At 28.2% G+C, this 22,544-nt stretch overlaps 1 protein-coding gene across 1 annotated transcript; it reads left to right on the top strand.

Moving 5' to 3' along the window:
- The first annotated feature begins 1,752 nt into the window (after window positions 1–1,752).
- Window positions 1,753–12,021, top strand: LOC137831569 (uncharacterized). The gene is given in 20 exon segments (XM_068639298.2): window positions 1,753–1,891; window positions 2,051–2,114; window positions 2,524–2,546; window positions 2,675–2,859; window positions 3,275–3,371; window positions 3,373–3,389; window positions 3,496–3,538; window positions 4,218–4,288; window positions 4,505–4,606; window positions 5,112–5,166; window positions 5,932–6,025; window positions 7,013–7,202; window positions 7,763–7,922; window positions 8,015–8,052; window positions 8,940–9,009; window positions 9,087–9,155; window positions 9,249–9,274; window positions 9,392–10,319; window positions 10,439–10,488; window positions 11,668–12,021. Coding segments are annotated over 19 exon segments (2,406 nt in total). The 5' UTR covers window positions 1,753–1,891; window positions 2,051–2,072; the 3' UTR covers window positions 11,814–12,021.
- Window positions 12,022–22,544: the final 10,523 nt, after the last annotated feature.

Below are 22,544 nucleotides of genomic sequence, written 5' to 3'. Positions count from 1 at the left end.
TCAATAAACGATCTAAATCTTTAAAATTACATTCATGTTATTTTATCTTCAAATTTTAATATTTAACAGTAAACATATGATTAGACTTATTTATGTGACCACAAGTTTCAATATCAACTAATTTGTCTCATTAGAATGGATTTATATATTTTTAACCCATCTAATAAAAGAGCATACAAATTTCCAACTTACACATTTAAACTTACTATGCAGTTAGAGTTAGGGTCTTAAGCTGGATTAGTGCACAAGCTATAATTATTTTAATTTTTTTCAAAAAATATTTCAATTCATAAAATTATATTTCAACACTAGTACAACATAAACTCATTTTTTATTCAATGTCATGAAATATTTGATGTGATTTGATTGAGATACTTTTTCACTTTACCTTAAAACATGTTGTGCTTAGTCATAATGACAATTTATTTTTTTAGTTTTTAGTAAAAATCTTGTGGTTGTGATTGGTCTGCCAAGTACATCTTTCAACCTTTATGATATTTATTCTTTAATCGATCAATATATCTTATGCTTAATCTTAGCAGATCTTTATTTTTAGTTGACACATCTTTATTTTTCATTTAGTCCAAGCCAATTTCCATCTAATTAAGCTCGAGGCACGTTCAATTCATATTCGACAACAACAATTTTGATTCAAAATCAACCAAACCATCTTTGATTTGATCTTAAATAAGACAATTTTGTATTAGTCTTTCAACCAAGTTCCTCTATCAGTCAGCTTTAAGACAACATCATCTGGTATATATAAATCAAATTACATTTCAATATTTATTTGCTTTGGTATTTTTTTTTTCATTTTAAATTTTATATAATTTTAGACAAAAGCAAATTAGCCAAATTAATGTGCCGACAAAGCACGGAACACTTAACAAATTTGGATTGGATTAGGTTCATTAATTTTTGCACCTTTTTAAGTGTTAAGTTGAGCCTCCAAAATAACAGATTTTTTTTTCTATATTTATTATAAAAAGTCAGTTTTAACCTTTTAAATTTTTTAAATAATTATACATAAAGTATAATTTTACATTTTTAAATAAACTCAATTTCAAAAACAAGAGGAGAACATCATTTGAGTTAGTGTATGTGAAAGAAGATTGAAAAAAAATCATTATATTGAGAATATGATTTTTTTTTTAGTTTTGTAGTCTATTTTTGTAATTTATTAGTGTTTTTATCAAATTGTATGTTTTTCAAAAAATATTAAAAAACAAACAAAAACGCAGTTACTATTAATAAAGTCATCACAAAACTTATCTTAATCATTAACTTTCATTACAAACGACTACAATCACTTAAAAATAAAGAAAAAAATATCAATTAAATTAAAAAATTATTGTTGAAATTAAAAAAAGAAAACATCAGTTAAATCAGAAGATTATTGTTGAAATTAAAAAAAAATAAAAAATATAGAATTGCATGAGTATGGAGGTGTTGGGAAAATCTCCCTTTTAATTGCAATATTTTTAAATGAAAACTATAAGAAGAATGAACATCATTCAGCCCTTCAGGCTTTCTTGCTTTTGACCCTAACTTCCGTAATTTCACAGTTCTACATTTCACATATCAGTACACTAGTAACATACATTACAAAGTTTACACAGAAAATGGGAACATACATTACAAAGTTTACGCAGCAAAACTTACGATAAAACAAGTAAAACTTTAGGTAGCATTTGAAATTTTAATATATAAACTCGCTACTAAAAAAACTTCTTTATATTGCCCCTGGGTTCATTTTTTTCCCGCGGTGGCATTGGAGTTGAAAATTTCAGTTTCCGCAGAAACGAAGGGTTCTTCAGCTCCACCTTTCAACGATCATCTTCTCTTCTCTACGTTCCGAAGCAGAATTTCAGATCTCGATTCGCCATTATAGGTATCATTCTTCTCTTCTGTAATTGAAAATTCTCTATCTGAGATGACGCTCGCTTTTAGAATTTCACTTGATGATAATGCTGATTGTTTAGAACTATTTTTCAATCGAAATTCCGAACGCGATTGTTTGAACGTCGCGTCCTGCTTTGTTTCGTGTTAGGTTGTAGACCGCATCCTGCACGATGTTGCAATGGATGGGAGGATCCATGCGGAAAGTCGCTACTGTGAGTGGGAGTTTTTGCTGATATTTGAATGAGCTAGTTGCATACTGCAATATATTTTCAATCGAATTGAGTTATTCTGTAAAACTAGTAAGAAGCAAAATCTGTGTATTATTTGAAGGATTAACAGTATCCTATAGAACCACTGAATTTTTGCATTAGTAGATGTTTTTGGAAATCACAAGGTTTTCTGAATAAAAAATGAAACTAAAAAATATTAGTCATTGCCTCTGGTGCATATTCAAAATTTGATTTTCATGTTATGCAAGCTGACAGTTCGTATGACGTGCCATTCCAAATTGCAAATTGTTTGGAAAAAGAAATTGAATTATGTTAATTTTTGTTCTGATGTCCAAACATTCCATCTAATTGATGCATGATAATCACTGGCGCTGGGATGGGAGATTTTCAGTCAAGGAAGTCTACACAGAAGAGGTAAAAGTTAGATGTTATGTAAGTTACACACTTAAATGGAGTTTGGTTGGTTGAGGCTGGGAAGAGTGGTTCTGCTGAAATTTGGAGGTTATATTGTGGAATTGTAATGAACTCCTTATTTCCACCAGGCAGAAGCAATACTTTGAACAAAGAAAGCGTAAACAACAAAATTTGCAGATGATGGGATCAGATAACTGTTATGATAGTCCAGGAATAAGTGGACAAAACCCCAAGGAACATCGGTCTCTGGACATTCTTAATTTGCTTAACTTGTCAACAAAAGCTCAGCAATGCAATCTATTTTGCCCGGAGGGTAAGCATCGAATATTCTTTCTGCATAACAGGTTTGCTGCTGCTCTTTCTTTACAGACTTGAAAAATGATCTCTCTCTCTTTATATATATAACACTATTGGTAAAGTACTTTCCCTGTCTTGTCATGTTTGAATCATTCGGGTAGGTCGGACTATTCACTCATTTTTTTTTGTTTCCCATGTTTGATGTGTCAGTAATTAGCTAAAAGGAAATTGTTACACTGTATTAAAACCTAGCTGCTAATTCCTAACTTTTGGTGAGGTAGTACAACCATGTTGGCAGGGAAAAGGACAGCCAGCTAACACTGCTTCTTTTTTTGTTTGCTTTGTCCTGATGACTCTGTTTCTTTTCTTGCCTATGTCTTGTTTACTAAAATTATCAATTTGCCCCCATATTAACTGTACAACAATGAAAGAGAGGGACGATGGAGAAATCAATATTTCTACCGTGCCAGTCATGGTCTCCACAGATCAACCAACAATGTTTACCAATATGGATACTACCGTAAATTCTCAGATTCGAAGAGGCAAGTGCGTGATCTAGTACATTAGTCAATGCAAAAACTGTCAAGTCTGTTTGGTTCAATTTAAATGCAATTTGGAACAAAGATGTGAAATATATAATGAAATTGTACAGAAGCAGGGACACCTTTGTGCTGCCAGATTGAAACATCACCGAAGTGAGTTATACTTTTAAATTGTTATTGAGCCATCTACTATATTATTATATTGGTTAATCTTAAAGCAATTGAATGGAACCAAGGGGTCTTATGAGGTTGGAGAAGGACTGCATTGCCTACTTGTATGCATTGTTTCACTTGTTTCGTCTTAACTTATTGCTCCACATAGTAATACATCCATGACTAGCAATACAAAAGGTGTTTTCAAAGAAGCTAGAAGGAAATGTGAAAACATTACATTCACTGTTTTTTTCTGATTTCATTATGTCTTTTTCTTTCCTTTCACGGGTATGCAGGAGTTGGATTGGCATGGATCAAAAGCTTTTAACCTTTATTAATCGAGTTGGTTCAGTCTGTAGACATTTTCAGAACTCTATATGAAACTAGTCAAAACAAATTTAAAGGCAAACCAAATGACAGAATTTGAAACTGAACCGAACTTTTCATTCATTTGCTTTGCTGTGGTTGTTTGACAATTTTCTTCTAGACCTTTCTCACTTCTTTCTATTTTTCCCTTCTCTTTTGAGAGTTGGACAAATATAGAAAAAAATACAAGGGGATTCTCTCTAAATGTTTGGCTTGGTAATTCTTAGGCTAACCTGCAACCAATACTTATTTGTTTCAAATAACACCACTTATTTCTCAGCGTTCGAAAATACCTTTTTTTTTCACTTGACAGGAGTTCTCCCGATCACCAGAATACTGCCTTTAATGGACCCCCGAATCAATGGAAGACAGTAACTGATCAATGTAAGTAGCATATTAAACATATGTTGGGTTTAGGGTTTAGGATTGGAAATGTGTTTCTTGCTCTAGTAAATTTTAGAATATATCTTCGCATTTTTTGCTTTCGAGGCCATTAAGATGGAATTTATTTAACATTTATCTTTACGTTCAAATTCAGTACCCTGCCCTTCATCCTCCTTGCTTTCTTCCTCTCACCTATTGGTTTGTCCTTGTTCTCAGACTCGGAATTTTCTGTTATTGATTTGGTGTGTGATGATGAACCTAATGCCACTGCAGAAAAGTTTCCAACCTGCGAAGATCATGTTTCTTTTTCACTCAAAGGTATATATTTCTTTTCATTCGTCTTGGTTCGCCTCCCGTTTCATATTTTAATATTCTTAGGATCACTGTGACTATCGTTATTTACTCGTCAACTAAAATGTAAGGATAGTTCCCTTTTAATTCAGTTGGAAGCTAAGGTGATGACTGGATTCGTGTCTTATGAACAGATTTATCGCAGTGGATGTAAAAAAATTATGATGATAGTTTAATTTGTGATATTCAAATATAGCAAAGAAACCAAAATTTTTACTGTCAGTTTTTTTCTCCGGAATTTGATATCTTATAGCATTCTGGTTTTGTTTTTGTTGCCCAAATTAATTTGTGGTATTCACAGTTTACATATTTCAATACATCTCTGCTCCTATAAGTTTTGTTTCTTAGATGATTGCACGATGTGCTTCTACATTAAGATAAAGTGAAACTTTATATATAACAATTTTATCAAATTGTTTTTTACTCTGTCATTTTCCCCCATATATATATAATGTTAATTGAATCCTACTAGGCTTGGGTAAAGTTGGGACAGAGACGCCAGTTCATTCGCCAGAGCAACGCTTTAGGTACTTAAATTGATGCTTTTTGAATAATTCTTTCTTTTGTTTCTTCCCTCTGCAAGAAGAACCCTTTAACCTTAAATACCACCGTGTGATTGGTGCAACTTTGGCAATTGAATGACTTTATGGCTAAATATCTTCCTTTAATTACAATTTCGAAAATTTCTTCAGTTCACATTATCACCATATCATCTCACTCGCATTTATGAAAATTTTAGTTAAGCATATGTTTAGCATTTGTCATTTTATACATGATCTGTTACTATTTAATATTCATCAAGGCATGTTTAATTGTTTTCGAATAATGATGCACATTTTTTATTGTTTAGTTAGTCTTTTCTTTAACAAATACTACAAAGGTAGATTCTATTGCTACCAGTCGCCTGTTTGTAATAAAAAAACAATGGTCCATTGTTGTCTGAGAGAAGGATGGTGTTTGCTATCTGATAGTCGACCTTTTGATTTAACTTGTATCCTATTTTTCAGTGTTTAAAAATGCATAATAAAAGCCTTATATTTCATAACAACAACAGGTATTAACTATAGTTGGTGTTCTTTTAAACTCCATATCTTATGCCACTTGTAAGTTTTAAATATTTGGGGCTATCGTCCCTTCAGTTTCATGAAAGGTAGGCTTAATCATAAATTTTTTATTTTAAATGAACAACATAACCTCACTTGTTCTTTAAAAAAACGACAGTAGCATTCAAGAATTTCTCTGGCTGTCACAGATTGAATTTTTTTTTGTGTTTTGGAATTTTTTCTTTGCAGAATTCCATATCGTTACTCTCCATTGCAGAAGGATAAAAGTAAATCAAAATTGAAGAAACTTAACCATGAGCTGGATGACATTGAACTTGAAGTGGTGAAGCAAAAAATAATCTTTCCACACACATGCCATCTTTCATATTCCTATCTGCATCTTCTATAGCTATATGTTCTTTGGCAATCATTAATGATACCTGAACTGATATACATCTTTTATATTTTGTTTTATCATGAAAAATCATCAAGTTCTTTTTTTATTAAAGTGATGTCATAATTATATCTTATTTTCTTTTATTCCTCTTCCATGGAATAAAATTCAGTCTGCAATTAATGACCATTGATTGGCAGGATACCATGATGTAATTGTATGACGTTGTGTTCGTAAAGTTATTGAGCACTGATATAACTCGAGCCATAAATTAGTCCATGATCTTCTGTTATAATATGTTTATGCACAATATTGAGATATCTGCTTTGGAAAAGTCAGATTAGTGTGTGTATATATTGGTTCTTGGAGAGAAACTTTTGAGAGATTTGGTAATAATGAACCATGACCTAATGAGAGTTGACTTAATGAATCATCACTTAGTTATTGTATTTTATTTAGAAACAATCATGATTAAGGCGACAGATCTATCGGTTAAGCAGAGATGACTTAGTAATTACTAATTACTGGTATCGATAATATGATTAAAGATATTAAGGAAAATTTCACACCCTCTACCGTTTCACCCTTTTTCAAGTTATATTCTCATTTTTTTTTTCTATTATCTCTTAATCACCTCAATAAAAGTTGCCTATATCTCTTGGATACCAGGCAACAACCTTACCATGGCCCATGCCACTTATCTTACTCAGAATACCTTAGAAATTTTGAGGGGGTTGTTAAATTTTTACTGCTGTTAATGTTAATCTTTTATTCTATTTTGCCTCTTTTGATTTGATCACAGCTGGAGTTGGACATATAATATTGTTCCCCTGATTGATAGACTTGCAATAATTTCATTATATTCTGCCTAATTGAATTCAAAATGAGTTATGTTGGTTGATTATGCTATTATACATTGTGACACACTACTTATAGGATACAATGGTGCAAGATATCAAGGTCTCGCCTATCAGTTCTTCGGACTTTCCATTTAACAAATTAAGGCGAAGTTCAGCTATTGTTGGAAACGGCAATCTTTTTTATGACATTGATAACAGAAATGGCTCTTCCGATAGGGAAGAATTCTTCTACAAGACTGAAAACAGTGATGGAGACTTGTGGAATGGTTAGCTATGCCTAATTTTTTCTTTCTTTCTTATTTGTTATATCTAATTTTTGTTCAATGTCTTTGTTCTCTAACACGTTGCTAAAATGCATTTGAAATAACTTCAACCGATTTCTTGTAAACATGGTAACTATTTGTCATTTATCAAGATCTATGACATGTAGCAGTGACAGATGAAAAAAACATAAAAAATGAAGAACTTTAAAATAAGCAAATGAATGAAAAAACCGTGAAATACATATAACTTTTAAACTTCAGAAATGACCACATTATTTGAGATTGGATAATTTATATTTAAGCACTGGATAAATTGACTATTTCATCATTTGCTTAATGTATTCCGTGAATCGCGACATTCATATATAACATGATATGTTCCTGGGTCAGTGATTCAATTAAAGCCTATCAGGACCAACCACATTTGTCTAGGTTTTATCCTTTCTTAATGTGATAAAGATTAGAGCTGGTCATTGGTCACATATTTAGGCTTTGCAGTAAATGACATGACTATCACTTTTCAGATATTGAAAAACTGTTTCTCCGCCTTTTATGGAATATAGCAGGTTCAGTTTTCCTTGATGAGACTTTTGACAACGAGATGGGATATGATACCTCGTGTAAGCAGACTTTTCAAATGGGTTCTAAATCTCCTGAATTATTGAAAAGTGGAACCTACAAAATGGAAAATTATGCTTTTGAAGACCTACTGCCAAAGAAATGGTATTTGCTGTACTAGAGGCTAGAGTGCACCTTTCCTTGTTTCCTATAATGATATTTTTGACTTAAAGATGGTTGTATGTATGGCTGTGCAGGTCTTCAGCTAAAGCGATGAAAGAGATGGATATGCGCGGTACAATTTGCTTCCTTAAACTACCAAATATAATCTTAAATGTTTTAAAAACTATTCTTAGAATGGAACACCAATGATACTCAAGATAATTTAATTTTTGTGGTTTTACCTATTTTAGTAATTCGCTATCTGTGACTGTAAGTTTGGGTTCTTCTGGTATGCCATGCACCCAAAATTTATAAATACCTGGTCATTTTACACTTTATGAACATATTGGGAACTTTCTGTCCTATTTTCTTAAGAATGACAGTACATACAATTGTTAGCTAAAATCATCTTGAGCTACAATTATGCACGTGTGGTCACAATTAACGTTAATTTGTTGACCAATAGTATCTCAACCCTTTACTACCAGCACGTTGTAAATGCTAAGCATCTTATCGGGAGAGAAACTACATCTACTACAGGACTTAACTATTTAGGTAATATGTAACTGTTTTTTCAAACACAATGACCTCATGACAGTTTTTGTGGTTGTTTTGTACTTGAATGTTAGTGTTGGGCACAAACTATTTGACACCTAGCGAAAGAAAGAGAAACCTAAGTATGATAGTAGATATATGTTATAAAAAGGATGGAAAATGATGAGATGTTTAGAATCATTAAGTGTCTATCAATTATTACTCATTTTCTTATTTGCATTCCAAGCTTACCAGTTTTAACTGCTCATTGGTCAAAATTTCGTCTGCTAGATTGATGGTTAATGAGATTCACTTATTCATAGATCTGATGTTTTGTAATGAGCATCTTGCATGTATGATAGGAGTTTGAGTCTAAATACGCGAAATATTGGTTTGAGTCGAAAACATATTTGACGCAAGTAACGATTTATATATCACTCCAATATGGTGTTTTTACTCTTTTATGCTCCTTTTCTTAATCTTCAGAACCACGGTCTTCATTTTCTAAAGACGAATTAGAGAAAGATTTTGACTTTTATGTTCCTAGCAGGTCAAGGTATGAACATTATTCTCAGAAGCTCTGTAGTGAGATGAGCATTTTCTTATGTTTTTCTGCTGTCGTTAATGTTATAGATTAGATGGGAACTTCAATGCTCAAAATTTCATTCCAGAAGATGTAAGGGATAATTCGAGCTTGCTGAGGTAAAACCAGAATAATCTTGTGTTCCATGATAATTTTTTTTTCTGTTCCTTTATATTGTCACCTTGTCTGACTTTCTGTGTACTTTCTGTCAGCGAAGAGTCGAGCTCATGCACTGCCGGTAATATCTTGACTCCCAAAAGCACACTCATTAGGGTTATGCATATGATTAGTAGTTCTATTTGATACATAAGGCATATGTGCTATTCTTAATTGGAATGTCTGCATTTGGTGTCAGTGAGGGGTGAGTCCACTGCACATTCACCAGCAATAATGTTGACAGGAGAGAACAGAAGAAAGCATAGAAATGCTTTAGCAAGCCCTAGAAAACATAGAAATGCTTTTGCAAGCCCTAGAAAACATAGAAATGCTTTTTCTAGCTCTAGAAATAAGTACAGTACCAAGGACGAAAAGTGCAGAAGCATGCCAAACTCATCAAAGCGAGTACCATCTCATTATTCAAACTGTATTCCACAGGAAGAGTTGGGGGCACGTAACAGTTGGCACTTGGAAGAAAGAAATCCTTCACTTGATAAGAGTTCTATTGCCGCCTCATTCTGTCTAGATTTAGAGGCAGATTTTGCAGTCTTCGGATCCAAGAAAAGAAATGAAGATCCTTTTAGCGTCTTTTCTACCCTCGAAAGTAACATGGCCAGTCCTTCCTTTGGTGGATTTAAAAAAACTGCACCTCCTACAGATTCACCTCCTTGCAGTTTTACCTCTCAAAAGTTTGCATTTGATTCTTCTGCCGCATTCCCTAATGTTGGTTCCTGGCCAACGAGCCCCAGTTTATCTCCAGATTTTCATTTCAGAGGAAAGTCTGCTGAAGGTTTTCATTGTGCGACTTCATCTACTGATATGTCAGGAGGACAGGGAAGTGTTAGCAAAAGCGAGAGACAAGTGAAACTGCAAAAAGAAAGACACAATTTTTTTGATGAAGAAAATATTTTCATGGGAGATGATGAATTGTCCTCTGAAAAGAAACTAACAGAAGATGCCCCATCTTCCAAGAATCATGAGCAAGAATGTGAAGGCACAGAGGACACAAATCCAAAAGCATCAGCAACAGAGTGTCTTGTAACAGCTGACTCTTCGGGTCATGTGGAGGAGATATCATCATTACTGAAGAAACCTGACAAACAAGAAAGCCAAGTAGATAAAAGAAAGTATGTCTATTCTTAATTCTCTACATATATATTTTTTCTCTTGCCTTGGTGGCTGGGTCAACGCTCTCATAATACTTCTTACATGAGATATATACTGAGGAAACTGAAATTTTCACCAGGAGCAATTGTGATGCTGAAACTCCTCTTAAATGTGAAACTTCAAACGAAGGTATGTGATTCATTTTCTTTATCCATCTAATTTCTTTGCTTTTGAAATGAACTCAGTTCACATTTACTTGTGAGGCTGTCATGCTTTGAATTTCTAAAAACTTAATACATGACAAGTCTAAATTCAATAAAATAGTTGAATTTGAAATCCAAAAATTAAATGGATTTGGATTTTCTCTTCAATTTAATTTAGATTCATGTCTATTAATTTTGAATAAAATTGATATTAAAATTGAAACTATTATATTTTATAAAATCAAATTGAGTTTATTTGAATTAATAAAGGTTAAAAATGATAATAAAAGTATTTAATGATTCTAATTGAAACTTTTACTATTTTCCTTTTAAGTATAGTTCAATTATTTTTTCTTCTAAAACTTTCTTTTATTTTTTGACATGAGATAATATAAGTATTTTTATATGTTCTATGTGTCTCTATTTTTAATATAATATAATGATTATTTTTCTTGAATTTTTATTTTCTTTAATATTAATATTTAGAAAACAAAACTAATTTATATGAATAACAATATCCTTTGTCCTTGTTAGGTTTAATAACCTATTTAAGTTTATTGATTTGTTTGTAGGCCTTTCATAAATCAAACTACAAATAAGACTATTAAGTTGTTAGACTTCTAAACATTTAAATAAGTCACATTTAGATTTAAAAACAAATTTATCATTGGTAAATAGGTCAATAATATCTTAATTGAAGTTGTGCTAAGATGTTTAAGAGGAGACCAAACCAATAAAGTTTCGATTGAGCCCTAATTGATAACTTTTAAATCTAGGTTGTGTTAAATGATATTTTAGTCAAATGTTGAGTTAAAAGTGATCTAGACAAGGTAGGGACAATAATATCCATGCAAGACCGAGTCAACAATGTCCTTTCATTCGAATATGAAGAAACATTTTACAAATCGAATAAGAAATCTCTAATTCAGAATTAACAAAGAAAAATTATCCCCAGCAAAAAAATTCTTAAAAATAACATTAGCTTTTATTTTATTTTTATTAAAAATCCAATTAAATTAATTAAAAAATAAAAATATACGAATTTAAATATGAAAGGAATTGATTAAAATGAGTCAGTGTAATTATGGATTTAATTTAAATATTTAAATTTTTTTGCACACCTTCCCTTATGTGATATAGATGCCATGCTACTTTGTTTTTACAGAGAAGAGACTTTGCTTGGGCGAAGAAAGAAAGACGAGTGAAAAACATAACATTGATAAAATTAGCTTGTCAGGTCAGGTGATGTTTGAAAGCTTCGTCTTTCAGCTTCTGCGTGTTCAGAAGGTATTGAAGGAGGCAAGTACATGAAGTAATAACACCTTCCTTCAACATATATAGTAGTACCAATAGACTTTCTCTTCACATGCCTCATCAACAAACCAACATTAAACCATTTTGTTTCTCCCTCTCTCGCCACCATTCTTAATATAGATCATTTTCTCGTTATTTTCTTCACACTTTATATTCCTGAAATTAATTTAACTATACATCTCAACTATATTTAATACTTTAAACTAATTTGATCAAACTTTTAACTCTACGTATGATTCGTAAAAAAAGTACTGAACAAAACTCTATGTATTCCTCTAAACACATTTTCTCTCTCTGGTATTCTACGTTTTGTTGAAAATGATTTATTAGCAACATAAAATTAAATTTTATTATATATACTGCAGTATTTATGAAAATTAACATTTTTATTAAAACATTATACTAAAGAGTATTGCTTGTGACAGTATTCCGTGTTTTTGTTAAAAACAAAAATAATGACATTTAAAATTTCTCTATTATCATGAACTTTAACTATATTTTTATTTTCATTATATTTAACAAAATGTGGGTGGTAATAATTTGACATCTTCAAAAAGAACACCTGCTTAATCAATATATTAATATTTTAATTATTTTTTAACTTCAATTGCCAATATATATTATTGTATTATTAAAACGAATTATAAATTTTTAAGGGTGTCAAACTATATCTATATTAAAATATATAATTTATCATAAAAATTATATAATTTTTTTCAAAAAAAGTTCGTTAGCTTGATGCACCATGGGTCAACCTACATCGAACTAAAAAAATATTCCAAATCTAGTTGAGTAAAAACTAATTTCAAGTCTAAATTTGATTAACTAATTCCATGTCATATAAATGAAGTCAAATAATTAAGATCCATTTCAACACCTGTATAATAATAGTAACTATTATTGTCATAGAACTTGTGTGTTCACAATGCTTGAGCAACTCGTGAGGTTGCACATTAATTCTTGACCACTATTTGGTCTTCATTATTGTAAATAACTGCAATCGATTCTTCATCACATTTCTCTCCATAAGTGAACCCAAAGCGAAACAACTCTAACTAGTTTGGGCCAAGTTCTATTTATACCCAAGTTCAATTTTTTTATATATATTTCATGAAAATATACAAAATACAAAATTCTAGAAGGATAATAGAATAAAAAAATTGAGGCAAGGCTTAACTCACGAATCAGTCCTAAGAAATAGTAGAAAATATCTTCAAAGAAAAGACAATACTTGAAGAGGAGCTTGTAATTTGAAAGAACCCAAAAAGGAATGAGCAGCAATGAAATGAGTGATGTTGAAAGAACGAAGATAAAAAAAAGAAACAAAATTGAGAGGTCAAATTATGAATGACAAAAAGATTGATTGAAAAGTGAACACAATTAAAATAAATATGTAGATACCGAAGTCTTTAATTAATTTTATATTTAATTTATAAGACTCGATATCCACGCCTTATTATTTTGTTTGTTTATTTCATGAAGTGATTGAATTGCCCCAAAATAACCTCATTCTCGAGTTCAACGAATTCCAATTCATCATCTATACGTGTACGCTCCCAATTCGTCTAACCCTAATAAAACCAAATCTTATTCTAAATATGGAATTTCAATTCTATGAAGGCCAAAAATTTCATTCATTTCTCTTAAATAAAATCACAATTATATCACTTATAGTTTTTAAAACATATACATCTTTCTTGATTTTTTTATTATATTTTTAATAAAGTGAAATCTCACATTCTTTATCCCATTAAAAATAATATATTGGTTAACTTTAAAATATTTTTTTTCTTCTAAAGTTAAATATTTTTTATTAATAAAAAATAAATGATTTTTTGCATTCATATTTAGTTTTAAATAAATATTTAGTGCTCTCATGTTATTAATAAAATAACACTCATATACTTTAGTTTTATTTATGTTTATATATATACATATAGTTTTAATAACATGTTTGTAATTGTATAAAAATATCCCATTTAAATATAATAATTTAATAGATCCAATTCAATATTTTGTAACTATATATTACTTGTATATCAAAACATGTTTTCTTTAATTTATTTGAAAGACCATTTAATTTATAAATGAACCACATTAAAATTTTACATGTATTTTTAATATATAATAATTAAATCGATCAATTTTTGTATACATATATTTATATTTCATATTTTAAAATTTAATATTTTTTATTTAAATTTAAGTTAATATATGATTTTTAAAATAAATTGTTATCAGACTTTTTAAAATAAAATGAAATAGGTAAGTATCACTTTGAGGAAAATATTTTATTAAAAATATAAAAGATGTCAATACTTTTTAAAAATTAGAAGAATATAAGTTTTTTTAAAACACAAAAAAAGTGAATCTTTATTTTAAAACTGGAGGGAATGTAAATGTTATTTTTTATGAAATATAATTGTAGTTTTTATTTTAATATTTATGATTTTAAAATTTTCAATTGCAGCATATGTTCATAAATACTTAATTATTTATTTTTTTCTTTACAATAGTAGCCGTTATGAAAACGCAAAGCCAAAAAAAATAAAAACATTATCCAATATGGATGTTGGCACCGCCAGTGGTCATTCCTGTCATCTTATTCTTATCCAATTATTTTCACAGTAACTGTTCACAACAATGCTACCTTTTTATTATGCTATTTATATATATATATATATATATATATATATATATAAAGATTAAAAACATAAAATGATATATATGAGTGTATATACAATTTTTAAAAAACATAAAAAATATTATTTTTAAATTTAGAGAAAAGAACTTTATATTATTGTATAAACTAAATGGCTAATTAAACTTAAAATTTGTATATGATTATGAAACGGTTAATTCGTTAGGTAATTAAATATTTTAAAATAAGATTTGAAATTGAAGTTTTGTCATAAAAAAGGTTAATTAGTAAGTGATTCTAACATGCTTTTAAAAAAAGTGATTATTTCTACTAGCTTTTTTTTAAGTGTCTATTTCTTAACTCTTCATTATCCTTTTATTTTATACTTATTTTCTTTAATCCAAGTAATTCAATTTTTTCTTTTCTTTTTCATTCTTTCATTTTTACTCTTCAATTCAAACAATTAATTTTCATTTATTCAAAAGATATAAACTTCCTATTTTTTCTTCCCATTAAACACCATTTTTCTGTTTTTTTTATTATTTACAGAAATATCTTTTACAACTTAGAAGGGTGTACAAAAAAAGTTACACGTACAAAGATTAAGATATCATTTTAATATTTTAAATAAATACTTTAAGTTAATTAATATTTCTATAAGTCTATTAAACAGAATTAAGATTATTACATCTAAAATTATTATTTATTTTTAAAATCATATTAAGTTGCGTGAAGAGTTTCTCTTAAAAATGTACTTCTATAGTTTAAGAAATAAAAATCTATATAAATTAGATTTTTTTTCTAATTAGTACATATGACAATAAAAATTTCTTATAAAACACATTTTTATTTATTTATAGTAATAATTACTACATAAGAGTTATGTATTATATATACTGACACAAATACTTATACGATATAAATATGGGTACAAAGATACGTATAATCTCTAAGACATGAGAAAACGAGGACACTGATTTATATATGATATAATTATGAATGATATAAATTGACAATAAAAATTTATGTGCACAAGTATGTTTCAGTATTTGTTTTAGCAGAAATATGTTTCTTATAACTAGTTCAAAACATTTTTCATTTTTTAACATTGTATTCGAACCGTGCTAGAATTGTCAGAAATCCAACAAATATTTTTTGAATTGGATGTTTCACCGATATGAATCGTACAAGTGTTCTACGAGTATCAGTATCCGATACGTGTGTCAGTATCCGATACGTGTGTCTAACACAGACACCCATCTTAGAGGCGTGTCTGATCCTCATAGCATAAAAGTCAGAATTTAGTTTTTAAAAAATCAAATTTGATTTTTTCCAAAATTAACCGTGCTATTATAATAAATAAATAAAAAATGTGCTGTATGGAGAATTTTTATCGACATGTCTGCTAATTGGAAAAAAGTCACAAATTATTTCAAATTTTATATTTACAAATCAGTTAACAAGTAATTTTTTTAATATATATACACGTGTAATTTACAGCATTAATAATTGGAGTTATAGCGTTCACGCAGTTCGGTGAGAATAAATAATATTATAGTGAGTGGTCCTCACTGGTGTAAAGAACTGCTATTATTCACCAGAAACACTTTATACACGAACTAAAGGGTAAGAAAAAAATATAATTTTATATTTCTTTCTATATTTTAAATAATCTCACATAATTTGAAAATTAAGATTCAGAATAATTTAAATATTAATGTTTTTCTTAATATTTTAAGATGTCTTAGAATAAGATTATATATGTTAAATTAAATTATATCTACAGTCAATTTTTTTATTAAATTAAATAACTAATATATAAAATTAAGATAAAACACGTGGTTTCATAATGATACTTTTCAAAAATATTTTCTTTAAAATTACGTGCTAAAATATTTATTCAACACAATAATTCAAATTATTAAATAGAAGTACCCATATTTTGTATTATGTTTGTATGATATTCAATTCAACTCTTTTAAATAATTTAAATAAGGTGTCTTGAATTTTAAATTTTGTGCACAATCAATAAAGATAAAAAATTCTGGCTTTAATAAAATAAAATAAAATAAAATATATGATGATAATTTTGTGATGGTTGTTGGAACTAATTAATACTTTAACCTACATAACCTCATCATATCACTTTTGCAAAGATTTCCCTCTTTATGATGTAATCACTTTCAGAGCTTAATTCTCATAATGTGAAATCTTGTTTGAACATTTGAATTTCATATTTGTTTGATATCACTTATTTTTATTCAAATAATTTTGTTTTTTAAGGTTTTAAAGGGAATTATTTGATTAGTGTATGAAGTCAATTTATTTTCTTTGTATAACACAATAATATTATTTTCAATGTAGAATAACATTATTTAGAGGCGTGTACTATATTTGTTTGGGTATTTTTAATATAAAAAGTTATTTTAAAGTTAAAGAATGAAACAAAATTTCGAAAATATAGTAAAAGTTTGATAAAGAAAAGTGAATAGAAAACAAAATGAAAAAAAGTATAAAAAGAAAACAAACACTAAAATAATAATAAAAGAGAAAGATAAATTTTCTTCGGTGTTTTTAGCATATCCGATACGTTAAAGTGAATAGTAAAAGTTGTATAATTAAAGTGACACTTGAATATTTTATTATTAAAGTAAAAAATATATATAAAAAGAAAAATCAATTATTCAGGTTTTATTTTAAAATAATCATCATTCAATGTCTTTCTTTCTCTTCTCATTGGAGTTTTTTTCACAAAGAATTGTCGTGGTAAAGAAGATGGGGAACAAGCACACTTGGAGAGCGAAGTACAATGGATAGTTGTATGTTGCCTTCGTGAAGGATGAATCGCTCCCGAAAAACAATCTATACAAACTTCGTTTTTTTTTTCTCTTTTGTTTTTTCTCTAAGATTTTGACCACCTCATTCATTAGATTGATGATCAGAGGCCACTAAAGATTCCTCATAGTGAATAGAACAAAGTCACTCGATCAAAATTTTAGTTAAAGTAAGTTCATGTTTGCTTCTTTTTCCTTTGAGTCAGTTTTTAGTTTCAGTATTTGTTTGGTTAGAAGAGTTTGCATGTGGTGGTTATAGTTTCATGATTAGTATTTGTTAGTGCAGAGTCCTAGTGATATGTTTGGATTATTGATCGAGACTTTGTTGTGCAGGTTAAGTTGTCCTTGTTTTTTTTAAGAATTTGAGTTATTTGTAAGCACGTCTACTTCTAATCAAGTAAGAAACTAGTTTTACTTTTCAATAGAACAATATGTTAGAAGATATGGATGTGAAGTTGACGTGAAGTGTAAACATTGATGAATGTTGATTGTTTGATTTGAAATTTGAATAAATTTGGTTAAGAAATCATGAATGTATAAAATTGATTACCTTGCTCTCGAGTCCATTTTCGCTCAAATGAGGGAATTATCGCTCAAGCAAAAATGGAGTAAAAATTTGACTTGCTCTTAGGTTTATTTGACTCAAGCGAAGAGATTCTCAATTAAACAAAAATAGTATAGAAAATTTACCAGAAAAATATAAATTTTTTAGTACTATACAAATCTAAATCACTTAAAAAAAACTAAAAAAAAAAACTCTTTAGATATACATTGTTATTACAATTGATCAAACTTTAGTAATTTTTTTAAAATCAGCAAGGCCAACATTCTAAATCTACTTAATATAACTTAACATACATTCTCTCAATCTAAATCTATCTATCTATAGAACCATAAACATAAAATACATTATCTAAAAATAACATTTAGGTTAAAAAATATATAATATTTACCTATATTCCAAAACTTATATAAATAAAGCCGTTACCTAATATCTAAAGCTGTAATGTTATTTTCTCATACTAAATAAATCGTCGTAACTAAATAGTTAATTTAAAAAATAGTTAAAATAATTAATAATTTAACATAAAATCATTCATAATGTAAAATATGTTAATATAACGTGACACTTGTTCATTGTTGTTTTAATTATTCAATACTTAAAAAAAATATCCTTTTATTGAGAAATGATAAATATTTTTAATTACAGCAAAGAATAAAATTTCACACAAATATTATTTGAAATTTAATTTATATAAAAAATTAGATTACAAATCTAAAGTAAAATAGAAATGTATAATTACTTAATATTAATATTTCATTAATAATTAATCGTGTTTTATCTTTCATTTCTAGAACTTTTGATTAGTTGATTAGTCATTTTATTAAACATTTTTATTCTAACTTTCCAGTTTTACCTAGCTTTTTTTAAATAATTTTACCAAACATAGCAAAGCATACTCATATTTCACTCGTATTTTAGATTAATAAAGAAAAAAATGATGGAAAAATATTTTGAATATTTCTACACAACCACACAAATATGGATATTAATAGTTGAGTTAAAGATATATATTATTGTCCATGTTACAACTAACCTAACACAAACATAATTTCTTAATGCAACCTTTCATGTTCCAACCAAACATTTTCAAAATTAAATTTTGCTTTTATATGATCTAATTCATCCAGGTAAGCAAGCCAAAATTAATTTCAATTTCTGAAAAGTCTAATCCATTGAATATTGTTTAATATGAGCAACCATAGAAATGTTCTAAGTTCAAATAAAAACTCAGTTCCATGCATAGACCATGGATACATGCATACTTGTGGAGATGGTGATGTGTTTTTTTTAACCATATCATATGAAAAAGTCAACATAAATATTTCTATTATTAATTGCCGACTAAAAAATTCTCCATCAATTTGGTTTCAATGCATTTTAAATGTTCAATTAATTAATTGATGGGTTTGGTTAGTCAATGGTAATGGGTGTGCATTAGAAAGTGTTTCCATAAGTAAAAGGATTTTCAATTTACCACCAAAAGAAAAATTAGGATTTTATTTACTTTTGTTGTAGTTTCTTATTTAAGTGTTTTAAATTAAAATATTTGTTATTAGTATTTTCTCTTTTTTTTTATAAGTATGTATATACAATATTTAAAAATGAAGTGAAAATAAGGATATTATTAAAAATGTCTTAATATTTTAGGAAACGATCTAGTTATTATTTGGAAGTGACATGACATGTTAGTAACTATTAGAAAGTGTTATATTTTATTTTTCAAGAATTTTATTTAAATAAAACTTAAAAGTGTGGTTACTTTATTAATAAGTAGTGATATATATATATATATATATATATAATATAATATAATGTAGTTTTACAAAAAAAATAAATTTAAAAGTAAAATATTAAAAAAAATTATAAATAAATTCAAAATAATTCATTTTCACTTATTTTAAATTTTATCTTTCTAAATATTTAAATACTTTATTTTTCTTTAATATTATTAGTTGATAATTTTTTTACAATAAAATTATATTATTGAAGATGTAACATTTAACGAATCAAGATTAGAGTTAGGAAATTTTGAGTTATGCAATCATATTTGATTATTATTTTTTTATGTATTTCACTTTGGTGTTAACTTGTCATTAAGTGATCATAATGATTATTTGCATCGATCATTATCGCATAAATATTATCGTTGCTTCTTAAGCGACAATGACTATCGCTTAAGCCATTGCTTGAGGTTGGAATAAGAGAGATATCAAAGTCATTTTCTCTCTTATAAAACTTTAAATGCTCAAACAATGTAAAATCAAAGTTTTTGGTAGTTTTATAGAATTGGGTGGCTTATGCAATAAGGCACATAATTTAAGCAATGATGTGACACTTGAAAATACATAATAAATTATAATTGAATCACTTCTATCAAAGAATACATGAATGTATATTGATGAAACAATGTAATTTGTAATAGTTGACACCTTTCAGAAGACTCATAGTGAACATGTCCCACTAGAGATTAATACTTGAACAATTCCAAGCTTTTTTGAAATGCAAACCTCAACTCCATGACATTAAGGTAGTTATTTGCACAAACACTAACACCATAGTGCAATAACTTCCTTCATTTTCTCACCATCTAATCTATTGATCTACATGATTTAGATTATCAATGAAACAATACAATCTCCTTTCCTTAATGAATTATTGTACACAATAATATAAACGTTATGACCATAATGTCATCCCATGTATCCCTTACTATACATCCATAAAGGGCCAAAACATATCCGTCAACACACCTATAAAGGGCAACAACTAATAAAAGGATCATCATACCATACAAATATCACATACAATATATAACTCAATGTATATTATACACATGCTTGCATCTAATCATCATCATCATCATCAATATCATACATGCATATAAACTTATCAATCTCACATATATAAATATCACCACTTGCTCATCATCAACACCATCTTACCATCAAGTAAATGTGAACTTCTCTTACTTTAGTGACTTTGCTTTTTTAAATAAATGAAGACTTCCTTTACTAGTACAAACTCTAGAGGAGTGAGAATAGGTACGACATCTCTTTCTCTCTTAAGGAACCTCTTGTCACTTAAGTAATCATCTCCAAAGAAGATAGAGTTGGTTTGACCTCTCACTTACTCAAACTCTCATTCAACATTTGAGTAACCATTGATTGAAAAACATCATCTTAATGATTAAATGATGATACTTATTAGTATAGTTCAAAAAGTGCCAAAAACACTAAGCACAATGTTCACACACCTCATAACTTGTAGAAACCCATGCATCACTCCCATTCATCAATGTTTGAGCGACCTATTGTTACTTGAACGTCACTTGTTCCAGAAGAGAAAAAATTATCTCAATCTCTTTCTCACTCAAGCCTTAAGCCATTGTTTGAGTGATATACTTTATCACTTGAGCTTCTATGTTGGCGCTTGAACAATACTGGGTTGTGTATGCAATGATCACTACTTAGACATTGTTTGAACAATAGTCTACCACTTAAGCAATATGAATCCAAAAAACAAACAAACCAAGAATACACAACAAGCCAATTCCAACACATGTAACATGTTTACAATCACTTGAAAAAGAAACCAATTTTGAATACCCAAATTAATTATATAATTTTCTTTATTTTAAAATCTCAAATCAAACTTTCAACAACCGCAAACATACATGCATTAACATGCTTAAGTATATACTTCCATGCCACCACATTATAGTTCATTTCTTTATTTTAATATCTAATTAGAATAGATACTAAAATTAACTCTCCTTAATCAAAATCTTCTTTATACACTTTCAAATTTTTCTAAAATGTCTTTTGGAATTCAATATAAGACTTATACTGACTTCATCTTTCTTTAAACCACAATATCAAGATTGATCCAAATACTCAGATTTACAAACGAACCTAAGAATAATGAATCATGGTAAGTTCATTATAACTCAAGTCACACATCTACATATGTTATAATATGCAATAACTCTTCTCTCAATTTTTCACCACTTGATATCTTAGTTTACGTAATTTATATTATCCATGAAACATGAGCATCTCTATAATAGCATAAGTATTTTTACTTAATACACAACTCAAACAACAATTCACATGCTATCCATATATGACATTATATTCATATAATTTAACAATCTTCGTAATTTTTACATGCAAAAATCTATTGACCATGTCAATATCTCAACAATGATGTTGAAAATTTAATTAAATCGGTACATCCAATCTATTACTGTTATTTAGTATTTTAAGATTGTAATTTTTAACCATTATTAATAAATTAATTATATTTGTATCCTTAAAACCATATTTTTTTAATGGCATAATAACATTTATTTCAATATATTTATTCACTAATATATTATATTATAATTGACCACTTAATTTATTTTGTCTTTAATATATATATATATATATATATATATATAATCAAGTTATTATATAATCAATAGTCTGATTATGGTTAACAACACGAATAAATTTAAGTTAAGCTAGACACATATCGCGTACACATGCATGCTTATAGATTATAGTAATACCATTATATTTAATGAGTAAAATCAAACTTCCTATAACAATAATAAAATAAGACAGAGGAAAGGATGCACCAATATTAACTTTCACATGCATTTCCCATATAAAATATTTTTATTCATTGTCTATCATTAATAATTT

The sequence above is a fragment of the Phaseolus vulgaris genome, chromosome 6 (genome assembly GCF_051622355.1).
Source record: "Phaseolus vulgaris cultivar YP4 chromosome 6, ASM5162235v1, whole genome shotgun sequence".
Lineage (NCBI taxonomy): Eukaryota > Viridiplantae > Streptophyta > Magnoliopsida > Fabales > Fabaceae > Phaseolus > Phaseolus vulgaris.
This window is presented reverse-complemented; position numbering and strand designations above follow the sequence as displayed.